The sequence below is a fragment of the Mustelus asterias genome, chromosome 9 (genome assembly GCF_964213995.1).
Source record: "Mustelus asterias chromosome 9, sMusAst1.hap1.1, whole genome shotgun sequence".
Lineage (NCBI taxonomy): Eukaryota > Metazoa > Chordata > Chondrichthyes > Carcharhiniformes > Triakidae > Mustelus > Mustelus asterias.
Window position 1 is genome coordinate 3206429 of NC_135809.1, and position 13244 is coordinate 3219672.

Here is a 13244-nt window from a genome sequence, read left to right on the forward strand (position 1 = left end):
AAATATTGACAAGAGAAGTAGGCATTTCAGCCCCTTATTGTGCCTTGCAGAATGGAGCTAATCTTACCCACCTTGGTTGCAAATCGCTTAAGGGCACAGCTGATGGTAAATGTCGAGTTGTTCAGATCCCAGAAACTTGAAACAACTACCCTCAACTGCATTTTTTGCAATTTGGTACGATGTGAGGAAAGGTGTCCTAGACTTTTAGTGATGATATTAAATTAAATCTTTATTCAGAAATAGGAAAAAAAATAATGAACTAGAAGTACACTTATCTAAGAAAATGCTATACACAGTATCACTAATTTAACAGCTTCAAACAATCTCAACTACCTTCACAGCTAAGTCTCCCCTAACTGTTCCACAACACCGTACAGATTTTAAAACTGTTTTTTTTTTTTAATCCAGTAAATGTTACCACACCATACAGTTATGTCTCTTTAAGGTTGCTTCTGAGATAAATCAACAGCTTCAAATCAAGCTTTTTCACACATATTTCTTGTTGGGAGTTAAACAACGATTCTTGCTGGTGACTGAAGTCTCAAAAAAAACCCCACAGCTGTCTGCACAGATTTCAATATCTCCTTACATTTGTTTATTTCCCTTTGATTTCTTTCCCTTATCGTAGAATCCTTAGTGTGAAAGGAGGCCATTCGGCCCATTGAATTTGCACCGACAACAATCCCACTCGGGCCCTATCCCCGTTACCCCACGTATTTACCCTGCTAATCTCCCTGAGACTAAAGTGCCAACCCACCCTAATCCTGCACATCTTTGGATTGTGGGAGGAAGCCGGAGCACCTGGAGGAAACCCACGCAGACATGGGGAGAATGTGCAAACTCTGCAGACAGTGACCCAAGGCCTAAAATTGAACCTGGGTCCCTGACGCTGAGGCAGCAGTGCTAACCACTGTGCCGCACCTGATTATGTGATCTAACCTGATTATCTGAACTACCCTCCCCCAGGCTTTAATTACCATCATCTCTTGATTTTAGCTTTTAGAGTTTAAAAGTAAACTCTTTCTATTCATCTCCTGTGACATCTCAACATCACATCTTGTATCCTTTCCTTTGAATCATTAACAGCTTTTTCATGTTCTTTTCCCCTGTCACTAACTTGCCTTAGGTAAACATCTGCTTACAGGGTTGTTAAGTTCATCAACATAGTTCCATTCACATTGTCACTCTGCCCCTGTCTTAATTATCTCGCGTTTTCCCACAGTTTAAAATATATAACCAGAACATTACTAGTGGAAAATATTCCAACTTTTTACTTTCCCTGGTATTTTCATGACACCTATTTTTTTTATAATACACATCATGCCCAATAAAAATCTAGCAATCTCGGTCCTGAAAGATGCACTTAACCTCCAACATCCACAGCGTTTTGGGAGGACAGAGCTCCAGGTGTCTACTACTCTGTATGAAGATGTGCTTCATGGTTTCAATCCTTATTTGATCTAATTTAAGATTGTACCATTTTTGATTTGCAATTCCTTACCAGAGAGAATACTTTCTCTGGAACTACACAATTGAGGTCTTTTTATTGTTTTAATGGGTGTGAAATGCGGGCATATCCAACATTCATACACCAGGAGTTAGGGGTTTTGGTGTATTAACAAATTAATTCCTTCTCTCCAGAATAATTGTATATTCAACATGGGAAATATTGCCTCTACTATTGTTCCTCTTGATCCTTCCATTCCTTTTCCACCTTGAGAAACTGCTTGATTTTTCTTTCTCGTAACGGTAAAACATACAACTTATCAAAATGTCACAAGGATTAATTATTGCGCTACATTAAATGTGCATTGAAAAAACATTCTTGGGATGTGGGTATCACTGGTGCTCATTGCCCATGAGAAGGTTGTGGTGAGCCTTTCCATTTATTGTGGTTTGACAGTTGAGCAGGGTCTGATGGACATGGAGACGTTCTCTGTTCCTCTTCAGCTTATTCAACAGACAGACTGCTGACGGTTCAGAACTCCCTCAGTCCTGCACTGACATACCTCAAGCTCATCTACTGAAATTGGAGGGTTGTGATCTGAGGTCGCTACCTGATAATTCATGAACTTCTTGTGTACACAATCCTTCATTTGGTTCCCAGGTTTCCATTCGTCCTGCCAACACCATGTTTTGATTGGAACACAGCTCTTAACCCCCACTTTGCTTTCTCGTTTAGACTTCTGATTTTTCTTCAAAGACGACGTACTTGTCTAACTTTCTTGGTTGTCAAGTTGGTCTGTGTCATGGCTGCAACAGATAACGTGGGGCAGAGAGTTTAATTTCATTTGGAACAGAACTGCAGCTAGTGAATGTTTTTGCTCCGGTTTTGATGGAGATGTGGTTTACCTGAGAAATCCAAACTGTACACAAATGGTCCAGTAGTAAACGTCATGGAACCCTGTGGATTCATCTGATAACTTCTTTCAATGTCCTGACTCAGGACTGACTTGCGGACTCCAGGCTGTGTGAAGATGTCATGTACAGTTACTGTTACAGTACTTCAACATTTGCAGAACACAATACAAGGAGCAGTAAACTATTTGAGTGGGTGCAGAGGAGATTTACTAGAATAGTACAAGGAATCAGGGACTTCAGTTATGGGGGAGACTGGAGAAGCTGGGATTGTTTGCTTTTGAACAGAGAAGGTTAAGGGGAAAATTATAATAGACTAAATAATTGGCTGGAATTGTTTTAAATTGGCCAGAAGGTTGATCAGGTGAGTGTCTGGAGACAATTGTCTGGAGACAATACACATCTTTTTAGCCTGTCTTGATGCTCTCTCCACTCCCATTGTTTTGTTTCTTAAAGACTGGATTAGTTGTAAGTATTCGCATTCCAACCATTATTCATGTAAATTGAGTCTGTGTCTTTATAAGTTCTGTTTGTGAACAGAATTCCCACTCACCTGAAGAAGGGGCTCAGAGCCTCGAAAGCTTGTGTGGCTTTTGCTACCAAATAAACCTGTTGGACTTTAACCTGGTGTTGTTAAACTTCTTACTGTGTTTACCCCAGTCCAACGCCGGCATCTCCACATCAGAAGGTTGATAACCAGAGGACACCGATTAAAGATAAAATAATGAAGGGCATAGATCAGCTAGATAGTCAATATCTTTTCCCAAAGGTAGGGGAGTCTAAAATAGGGGGCATAAGTTTAAGGTGAGAGGGGAGAAATACAAAAGGGTCCAGAGGGGCAATTTTTTCAATCAGGGTGATCGAGTGTCTGGAACAAGCTGCCAGAGGAGTAGTAGAGGCGGGTACAATTTTGTCTTTTAAAAAGCATTTGGACAGTTACATGGGTAAGATGCGTATAGAGGGATATGGGCCAAATGCGGGCAATTGGGACTAGCTTAGGGGTTTTAAAACAAAAGGGTGGCATGGACAAGTTGGGTCGAAGGGCCTGTTTCCATGCTGTAAACCCCTATGACTCTGAGATAACCAGCAGTAAGGTGAGAGTTTGTTTAGAATTGAGAGCTGGAGTGTGCTGTCAGAAAGGGCAGTGAAAGCAGCTTTCAAAAGGAAATCGGATGAATATTTGCAAAAGAAAATGACTGTCGTGTTATAAGAGTAAGCAGAGTGTGGAAGTAACTGGATAGATCTTTCAAATAGCTGACAAACCCTTCCCCTGATAATTTTTGTTCTTGTGTTGTAGATAAGATTGGCAAGAGAGTATTTGGCCATTAAATAATTGTTCTGTACACAGACACACACAGTCACCCGAGGCCGGAATTGAACCCAGGTCTCTGGCGCTGTGAGTCATGTGCACTGTGTCACCATGCCACTAGAGAAAAGTCATGCCCTCTGGCGAGGTCATAGGTTTTAAAACATTGGCAAAAGATGAGGAGAAATGTTTTCACTCAGAGTTGTCAGGGTCTGAAGCACTCGACCTGAAAAGATGTTGGAAGCTGATTCCATAAATAATTTAAAAAGAGACTGTAGGTGCTTGAGGAAATGACGGGAACAAAAAGTGGGGATGTAAGACTAAGATAAAGGCAAATTATTCCAGATGCTGGAATCTGAAACAAAAGCAGAAAATGCTAGAGAAATTCAGCAGGTCTGACAGCATCTGTGGAAAAGTTTCTCTAGTGGCTAAGCACACTTACAAAGAACCAGCCCAGTCACACTGGGCTGAAAGGTTGCCTTCTGCACTAAGTTTCTATGATTTGTTTGAGACATTATCTTTTGGGTTCATGTTTAAGCAACTGAGCTTGAATTCCATAATGATGCTTTTTTGTTGCACGATTCCCTTTTCCCCCACCAGAGGGTAGCATTCTCCATGTTCCGGCTCATTTTTGATCAACAAGGGGAGTTAAATGTCACGAGCGACAGGCAGGAAAGTGGAGTTAACAGATCAGTCTTGCCCTCATTGAATGATGGCGCAGGTTTGTGGGGCCGAATGGCCTACTTCTGCTCCTATTTCTCATGTTCTCATTTCCTTTCAAATTAAAAACAACAAATAAACTACAAACAATAGATACTTTAAATAACAGAATAACTGGAAATACACAGCATGTCTGTTGGGACATGGAAAAGGCAGAATGAGGTTGTGACTTTTCTGGTTTGGTCCTTTCATATGGGGGGAGAGGGGAGGGGGGATCCGTCTATTGAGTTGGATGATCAGCCATGATCATAATAAATGGCGGAGCAGACTCGAAGGGCTGAGTGGCCTCCTCCTATTTTCTGTGTTTCATTGTGTGCACTGTGAAAATGAGGGCAGCACAGTGGTTTAGCACTGCGGCCTCACAGTGCCAGAGATCCAGATTCGATTCCCGGCTTGGGTCACTGTCTATGCAGAGTCTGCACGTTCTCCCCGTGTCTGTGTGGGTTTCCTCCGGGTGCTCCGGTTTCCTCCCCGAAAGACATGCTGGTTAGGTGCATTGACCATGTTAAATTCTCCCTCAGTGTACCCGAACAGGGGCAGAGTGTGGCGACTCGGGGATTTTCAGTAACTTCATTGCAGTGTTAATGTAAGCCCACTTGTGACAATAATAAATAAACTTTAAACTTTATGAATCATGTCCACCAGACATCCTAAATCTCACTTTACAGATAATGAAGTATTTTAGAATTCACCATAGGCCCAGATGACCGTAGGCTGTGACTGGTGGTGATTTAACCTGAGGCCTCTTGGAAGTGTAGTCACTGTTGTAACATTAAAAAGGTGACAGTGAATTTCTATCCAGTAAGATGACACAGACAACAAAGTGATTGTGTCCAGGTGATGTGTTTTAATGATGTTGATTGAGGCACAGATACCCGGGCATTGCGGCTACTCCCTGCTCTTATTCAGATATTGGCCATGGGATTGGGTGGCATGTTGGCACAGTGGTTAGCACTGCTGCCTCACAGCTCCAGTGACCCCGGTTCGATTCCCAGGCTTGGGTCACTGTCTATGTGGAGTTTGCACGTTCTCCCTGTGTCCACGTGGGTTTCCTCGGGTGCTCCGGTTTCCTCCCACAGTCCAAAGATGTGCAGGTTAGGTTGATTGGCCATGCTAAATTGCCCATAGTGTCCCGGGATGCGTAGGTTAGAGGGATTAACGGGGTAAATCTGTGGGGATGCGGGGATAGGGCCTGGTCAGTGCAGACTCGATGGGCCAAATGGCTGCCTCCTGCACTGTAGGGTTTCTATGATTCTATCTTCAGGCCAACAAGGCTTCTGCTTAACTTCTCTGGTGAAGTACAGCAGCTCTGTCTGGGGAATACACAAGAAGCTCCCTTAATTCTCACCCCCAGTAACAGCGCAGGGTAATGCAGCTTGCAATCTGTGATGTATTCAGTGGCCACTTTGAACACTTGAAGGTCAAGTGGAGCTAACTCTACAGCTAGACTTCAAATAGAAAATCTAACAAACCTGTGAGTACTCCTTCCACAGCCCAAAGTCATCCATGAACTGCCACACTCTCTTTACAGCGCTTCTGTGAAATAGAAGGAAATAAAATGTCGTTATTTTGCAATTTTCATGACCTCAGGATGTTCCAACATGCTTTACAACATTTGAAATGTAGTTACTGTTGTAATGTTGAAAATGTGGCAGCAGCCCATTTGCACACAGCAAGATCCCACAATGTGATAATGACCAGCTAATCTGTTTTTATGATGTTGATTGAGGGATAACATTGGCCGGGACACTGGAGATAACTCTGTCTGCTTTGATTCTTGGGATCTTTTATCTACACCCGAGAGAGACCTCAGTTTAACATCTCATCCCAATACACAGCACCTCAGACAGTGCAGCACCTCCTCAGTAATGCACTGCAACATCAAGGTAGATATTATCTCAGTTAATACATGACTGAAGATTATTGGAATGTCTTCTTAAGGGGACAGTCTGCCTGACGGACCAGGACCTTAATGTGATGTGTGGGTTTCCCCTGGGTTCCTCCCACACTCCAAAGATGTGGGGGTTTGGTGGATTGGCCATGCTAAATTGCCCCTTAGTGTCAGGGGGACCAGCTAGGGTAAATGCATGGGGTTATGGGGATAGGGCCTGGGTGGGATTGTGGTCGGTGCAGTCGATGGGCCGAATGGCCTCCTTCTGCACTGTTGGGATTCTATGAACCAGTTTTGCCAGTGTTGGTTTCAGAAGCTGAAGTGAATGACCCTGCAGTCCTGTCAGTTAACCCAACAAGGTAAATTGGTTATTAGAATTCCCATCAATTAAAGCACAGAAGAAGCTGAATGGCCTCTTCCTTTTCCAATCATTGTTTAATCGTACTCAGCTCCTGATCTCTGACATTGCTTTCTCTTCACCTGCCTCTGAATCCTCACCCACCAAACTCCCCCTCCTCAATCAAAGGAAAATACAGATGCTCGAGATCGGAAATAAAAAGTGTGTTGGCGGCACCTAAACCGAGTTAATGTTTCGAATCTGTATGAATCTTCTTTGGATTTTTTTAAATAATAAAAAGTGTTTTCTCTGCTTAAGCTGGCAGCATGCTAATGCTTCAGAATGTTTTTATTGGTAAACAGCAACAGAAATGGATCAGTAATTGGGCAAGATCTGGTAAGTATAGAAATCTGTTTAAAAATGCAGATTGATGTCACAAAATAACAGCTGATTTATCAAAGCTGTCCGTCAGGCTCTGAGAGAAAGGCCTGGAGGAGTATCTCAATTGGACACCGAATTCCACACACTGACAGACCCACCTCCCCATCAACTGTTCCAGAGTCAGAAATTAGACTCAAAACGTTAACTCTATTTTTCTTTCTGTGACACTGCCAGACCTGCTGGGGTATTCCAGCACTTTCTGTCCCCGTCTGCAATGATCACCTGAAGAAGGGGCTTGCAGCTCCGAAAGCTTGTGTGGCTTTTGCTACCAAATAAACCTGTTGGACTTTAACCTGGTGGTGTTAAACTTCTTACTGTGTTTACCCCAGTCCAACGCCGGCAACTCCACATCCCGTCTGCAATGATCAGGGAAGCCATACAAAGACTTTAAAAAGTTGGACAAATCCAACCTAGGGTCAACTATCCTAGGGTCCTACTAGGTGTCTTAGGGTCAACCATCTTTAGGTGTTTCAACAATGACCTTCCTTCCATCATAAGGTGGGATGTTCACTGATGATTGCACAATGTTCAGCACCATTCGTGACTCCTCAGATACTGAAGCAGTCCATGTCCAAATGCAGCAAGACCTGGACAATATCCAGGCTTGAGCTGATAAATGGTAAATAACATTCATACCACACAAGTGCCAGACAATGACCATCTCCAACAACAGAGAACCTAACCATTGCCCATTGACAGTGTTATTCCCTATGCTGAATCTCCCACTATCAACATACTGGGCGGTAACCATTGACCAGAAACTGTACTGGATCAGCCATATAAATACTGTGGCTTCCAGAGCAGGTCAGAGGCTGGGAATCCTATAATAAGTCACTCACCTCCTGACTCCGAAAGTCTGTCCACCATCTACAAGGCACAAGTCAGGAGTGGGATGGAATACTCTCCACTTGCCTGGATGAGTGCAGCTCCAACAACACTCGAAGTTTAATACCATCCAGGACAAAGGAATCCACTTGATTGGCACCCCATCCACCAATTTAAACATTCACTCCCTCCACCAGTGATACATGAGGATCCTCGATAAAAGGGTTACTGTAGAGTAAATAAACCCCCTCTGAGTTACAATGTCTTGTATAAACTACTTCAGCTTTGGAATTACAGTTAGTATGAGTCCCTCAAACGCCTCACTGTAGCCTGTCCATTGTTCTACATTCCCCGCCCCCCTCCCATCAGAAGCAATGGAGAGAATATTGTACATCAATGAGGGTACAGCTTGGACTGATTACATTTCACACCAATATTCACAGTCAACATTCCAGTTGCATTTGCAGTACAAACACACACTCCACACACTTACCCACTCACTCCCCCGAGGCTGGGAGTTACCAAACGCCTGACCGCTCGCTTGGTGCCAATTGAAAGATTGGTCTGTGTCATGGCTGCAAAAATTGAAAAGCATGGTCAGTGCTCTTGTGATCAGAGTTATTTGTTCATGTGGAAGATTAACACCAACACAAACTGACTGAGTTGAATGACCTGTCTCCCTAAGACTTTTGACGGTCTGGGCATGGGGTGGCACGTGGCACAGTGATTAGCACTGCTGCCTCACCGTGCCAGAGACCTGGTTTCGATCCCAGCCTTGGGTGACTATGTGGAGTTTGCACGTTCTCCCCATGTCTGTGTGGGTTTCCTCCGGGTGCTCCGGTTTCCTCCCACATTCCAAAGATGTGCGGGTTAAGTGGATTGGCCATGATAATTTGCCCCTTAGTGTCCCGAGATGGGTTGATTAATGGGGTAAATACATGGCGTTACGGGGATAAGGCCTGGATAAGATGGTGTGTCGGAGAATCAGTGCAGACTGGACAGGCTGAATGGCCTTCTGCACTGTAAGGATTCTATGGACATGGCGGCCTGCGGTGAGGCGATTGTGCTGAACTCTCACCGTGAAGGAAGCTGCGCTGACCGATCCAACCAGATCGGTGTGAGGGATTTCACTTTCTCCACGTAAACTTCATTCTGCCATCCATCGATTGATGTCATCAAACAGGCTAAGCAGCCAATCACAGTGAAGAATTCCCACACCCAACCAGAAAGTAACAAACGGTTTTATAAAAATAATTTTACAGAAAGTAAAATAAAGATTGGGACAAACGCATGGGATTATGATGGAAGCTGAAATAGCACGGACAAAAACTTTGACAACTTTTATGAAGTTGTTGGAATATTTTTCATTGATTGGAAAAATTTGGTATTCAGGAAATATAAGGTTTGTTTTTCAGGGCCAGAGAGGTTGTTCATGAGGAATTAGCACAATGTCTTAAAAACCCAATTACATCTCATTGGACAAGGCATAACCTTTTCAAGGGTTGTCGAACTGAGATGAATAGTGCAAACAGTGAAAACTCAAGTTAATTTCAAGTTGTTTCTGAATGGAAGGCTGTGACAAGTGGTGTACCTCAGGGATCAGTGCTGGGACCTTTGCTGTTTGTAATATATACAAATGATTTGGAGGAAAATGTAATTGGATTGATTAGTAAGTTTGTGGACCACACAAAGGTTGGTGGATTTGCGGATAGCGATGAGGACCATCAGCAGGATACAGATCAGTTGGAGACTTGGGCGGAGAGGTGGCAGATGGAGTTTAATCCGGACAAGTGTGAGGTAATGCATTTTGGAAGGTCTAATACAGGTAGGAAATATACAGTAAATGGCAGAACCCTTAAGAGTATTGATAGGCAAAGGGATCTGGGTGTACAGGTACACAGGTCACTGAAAGTGGCAATGCAGGTGGAGAAGGTAGTCAAGAAGGCATATGGCATGCTTGCCTTCATCGGCCAGGGCATTGAGTTTAAAAATTGGCAAGTCATGTTGCAGCTTTAGCGAGCCTTAGTTAGGCCGCACTTAGAATATAGTGTTCAATTCTGGTCGCCACACTACCAGAAGGATGTGGAGGCTTTGGAGAAGGTACAGAAAAGATTTACCAGGATGTTGCCTGGTATGGAGGGCATTAGCTATGAGAAGAGGTTGGAGAAACTTGGTTTGTTCTCACAGGAGCGACGGAGGTTGAGGGGAGACCTGATAGAAGTCTACAAGATTATGAGAGGCATGGACAGAGTGGATAGTCAGAAGCTTTTTCCAGGGTGCAAGAGTCAATTACTAGAGGGCACAGGTTTAAGGTGCGAGGGGCAAGGTTTAAAGGAGATGTACGAGGCAGATTTTTTACACAGAGAGTAGTGGGTGCCTGGAACTCGTTGCCGGGGGAGGTAGTGGAAGCGGATACGGTAGTGACTTTTAAGAGGCATCTTGACAAGTACATGAATAGGATGGGAATAGAGGGATATGGTCCCCGGAAGGGTAGGGGGTTTTAGTTAAGTCGCGCAGCATGGTCGGTGCAGGCTTGGAGGGCCGAAGGGCCTGTTCCTGTGCTGTAATTTTCTTTGTTCTTTATTCTTAATTCAGTGATTTCCACCTGAATGAGTGAGGTATAGAATCCTACAGTGCAGAAGGAGGCCATTCAGCCCATCGAGTCTGCACTGACCACAATCCCACTCAGTCCCTATCCCCATAACCCCATGCATTTACTCTGACTAGTCCCTCTGACACTAAGGGACAATTTAGCATGGCCAATCCGCTTATCCCGCACATCTTTGGACTGCAGGAGGAAACCGGAGCACCCGGAGGAAACCCACACAGACACGGGGAGAATTTGCAAACTCCACACAGACAGTGACCCAAGCCGGGAATCAAACCCGGGTCTCTGGTGCTGTGAGGCAGCAGTGCTAACCACTGTGTCACCGTGCTGCCCCGGGTCCCTGGCGCTGTGAGGCAGCAGTGCTAACCACTGTGCCACCGTGCCGCCCCGGGTCCCTGGCGCTGTGAGGCAGCAGTGCTAACCACTGTGCCACCGTGCTGCCCCGGGTCCCTGGCGCTGTGAGGCAGCAGTGCTAACCACTGTGCCACCGTGCTGCCCCGGGTCCCTGGCGCTGTGAGGCAGCAGTGCTAACCACTGTGCCACCGTGCTGCCCTGGGTCCCTGGCGCTGTGAGGCAGCAGTGCCGCCCTGGGTCCCTGGCGCTGTGAGGCAGCAGTGCTAACCACTGTGCCACCGTGCTGCCCTGGGTCCCTGGCGCTGTGAGGCAGCAGTGCCGCCCCGGGTCCCTGGCGCTGTGAGGCAGCAGTGCTAACCACTGTGCCACCGTGCTGCCCCGGGTCCCTGGCGCTGTGAGGCAGCAGTGCTAACCATTGTGCCACCGTGCCGTGGAAGTACTTCAACATCGCACCTCATGGAAGAGTGGGAAATCACTGACAGAAACTTCTGGATTTCTGTGTTTAACTTTGTCTGGGTGGATGCTGGATGCCGCTGTCAATTTCGGGGCCAAATACATATTTGGTTTGTTGATGTCCTGTTACATTAATTGACAGAAACACTCGCATGAAACGTGAAACATCAGATCAAAGACTGGGGAAGCTGGGATTGTCCTTATAGCAGAAAAGGTTCAGGGGAGATTTACTGGGGTTGTTCAAAAACATGAAGGGTTTGGATGGAATAAAGAAAATCATTGACAGCAGGGTCAGTCTCCTCAGAACACTTATTCAGGATAATTAACTTCAGAAGCAGAGAGGAGTTTGAAATGTGCTGCGAACAGGGTGGTGGAAGCAGATTCACAGGTAACTTTTAAAAAGGAATGGATAAATACTGGATAGGGGAAAAAGAAAATCGGGGAAGAGTTGGTCTTTAGTGAAAGGGTGGGATGTTGGGCTAACTACATAGTTTATTCATAGATACACGATACGTTGACTATACGACTATCTGTATTACTCGATTTGAGACCAGATGAATCGATGCAACATTCTACCTGAGAAATCCAGTTTGTATTGAAAGCGGCCAGCAGCGAATTGTAGAGATCCTTGGGGATTCAGCTGATAACTTTGCTCAATATCCTGACCATTGAGTGAGCAAATCCCACCTTCACCCTGTAGAATTTAAACAAGACACCAGAATAATCATCCACATTTCCGTCAGGTGTGAGCTCACTGAGTCGTACACTCTCATCTGGGCCCAAAGATTGTGGTTCAAGTCCCACTCCAGCAACTTGGGAATGAAAGTACAGATTGACACCCCAGTGCAGTACTGAGGGAGTGCCGCACTGTCAGAGGGTCAGTGCTGAGGGAGTGCCGCACTGTCAGAGGGTCAGTGCTGAGGGAGTGCCGCACTGTCAGAGGGTCAGTACTGAGGGAGTGCCGCACTGTCAGAGGGTCAGTACTGAGGGAGTGCCGCACTGTCAGAGAGTCAGTGCTGAGGGAGTGCCGCACTGTCAGAGGGTCAGTGCTGAGGGAGTGCCGCACTGTCAGAGGGTCAGTGCTGAGGGAGTGCCGCACTGTCAGAGGGTCAGTGCTGAGGGAGTGCCGCACTGTCAGAGGGTCAGTGCTGAGGGAGTGCCGCACTGTCAGAGGGTCAGTACTGAGGGAGTGCCGCACTGTCAGAGGGTCAGTGCTGAGGGAGTGCCGCACTGTCAGAGGGTCAGTACTGAGGGAGTGCCGCACTGTCAGAGGGTCAGTACTGAGGGAGTGCCGCACTGTCAGAGGGTCAGTGCTGAGGGAGTGCCGCACTGTCAGAGGGTCAGTGCTGAGGGAGTGCCGCACTGTCAGAGGGTCAGTGCTGAGGGAGTGCCGCACTGTCAGAGGGTCAGTTCTGAGGGAGTGCCACACTGTCAGAGGGTCAGTACTGAGGGAGTGCCGCACTGTCAGAGGGTCAGTGCTGAGGGAGTGCCGCACTGTCAGAGGGTCAGTACTGAGGGAGTGTCACACTGTCAGAGGGTCAGTACTGAGGGAGTGCCCCACTGTCAGAGGGTCAGTGCTGAGGGAGTGCCGCACTGTCAGAGGGTCAGTGCTGAGGGAGTGCCGCACTGTCAGAGGGTCAGTACTGAGGGAGTGCCGCACTGTCAGAGGGTCAGTACTGAGGGAGTGTCACACTGTCAGAGGGTCAGTACTGAGGGAGTGCTGCACTGTCAGAGGGTCAGTACTGAGGGAGTGCCGCACTGTCAGAGGGTCAGTACTGAGGGAGTGCCGCACTGTCAGAGGGTCAGTACTGAGGGAGTGCCGCACTGTCAGAGGGTCAGTACTGAGGGAGTGCCGCACTGTCAGAGGGTCAGTACTGAGGGAGTGCCGCACTGTCAGAGGGTCAGTGCTGAGGGAGTGCCGCACTGTCAGAGGGTCAGTACTGAGGGAGTG

General features: G+C 46.3%; 1 protein-coding gene across 1 annotated transcript in view; it reads right to left on the reverse strand.

Moving 5' to 3' along the window:
• Nucleotides 1–209: 209 nt before the first annotated feature.
• The window catches only part of LOC144499037 (uncharacterized), a 78312-nt gene continuing 65277 nt past the window's right edge, over nucleotides 210–13244 (reverse strand). The window contains exons 22-26 of the mRNA XM_078221090.1: nucleotides 11870–11987; nucleotides 8372–8453; nucleotides 5857–5920; nucleotides 2353–2467; nucleotides 210–2253 (exon numbers count right to left, since the gene is read on the reverse strand). Coding sequence (XP_078077216.1) covers nucleotides 2198–2253; nucleotides 2353–2467; nucleotides 5857–5920; nucleotides 8372–8453; nucleotides 11870–11987 — 435 coding nt within the window. The 3' untranslated portion in view covers nucleotides 210–2197. The remainder of the gene's footprint in view (nucleotides 2254–2352; nucleotides 2468–5856; nucleotides 5921–8371; nucleotides 8454–11869; nucleotides 11988–13244) is intronic.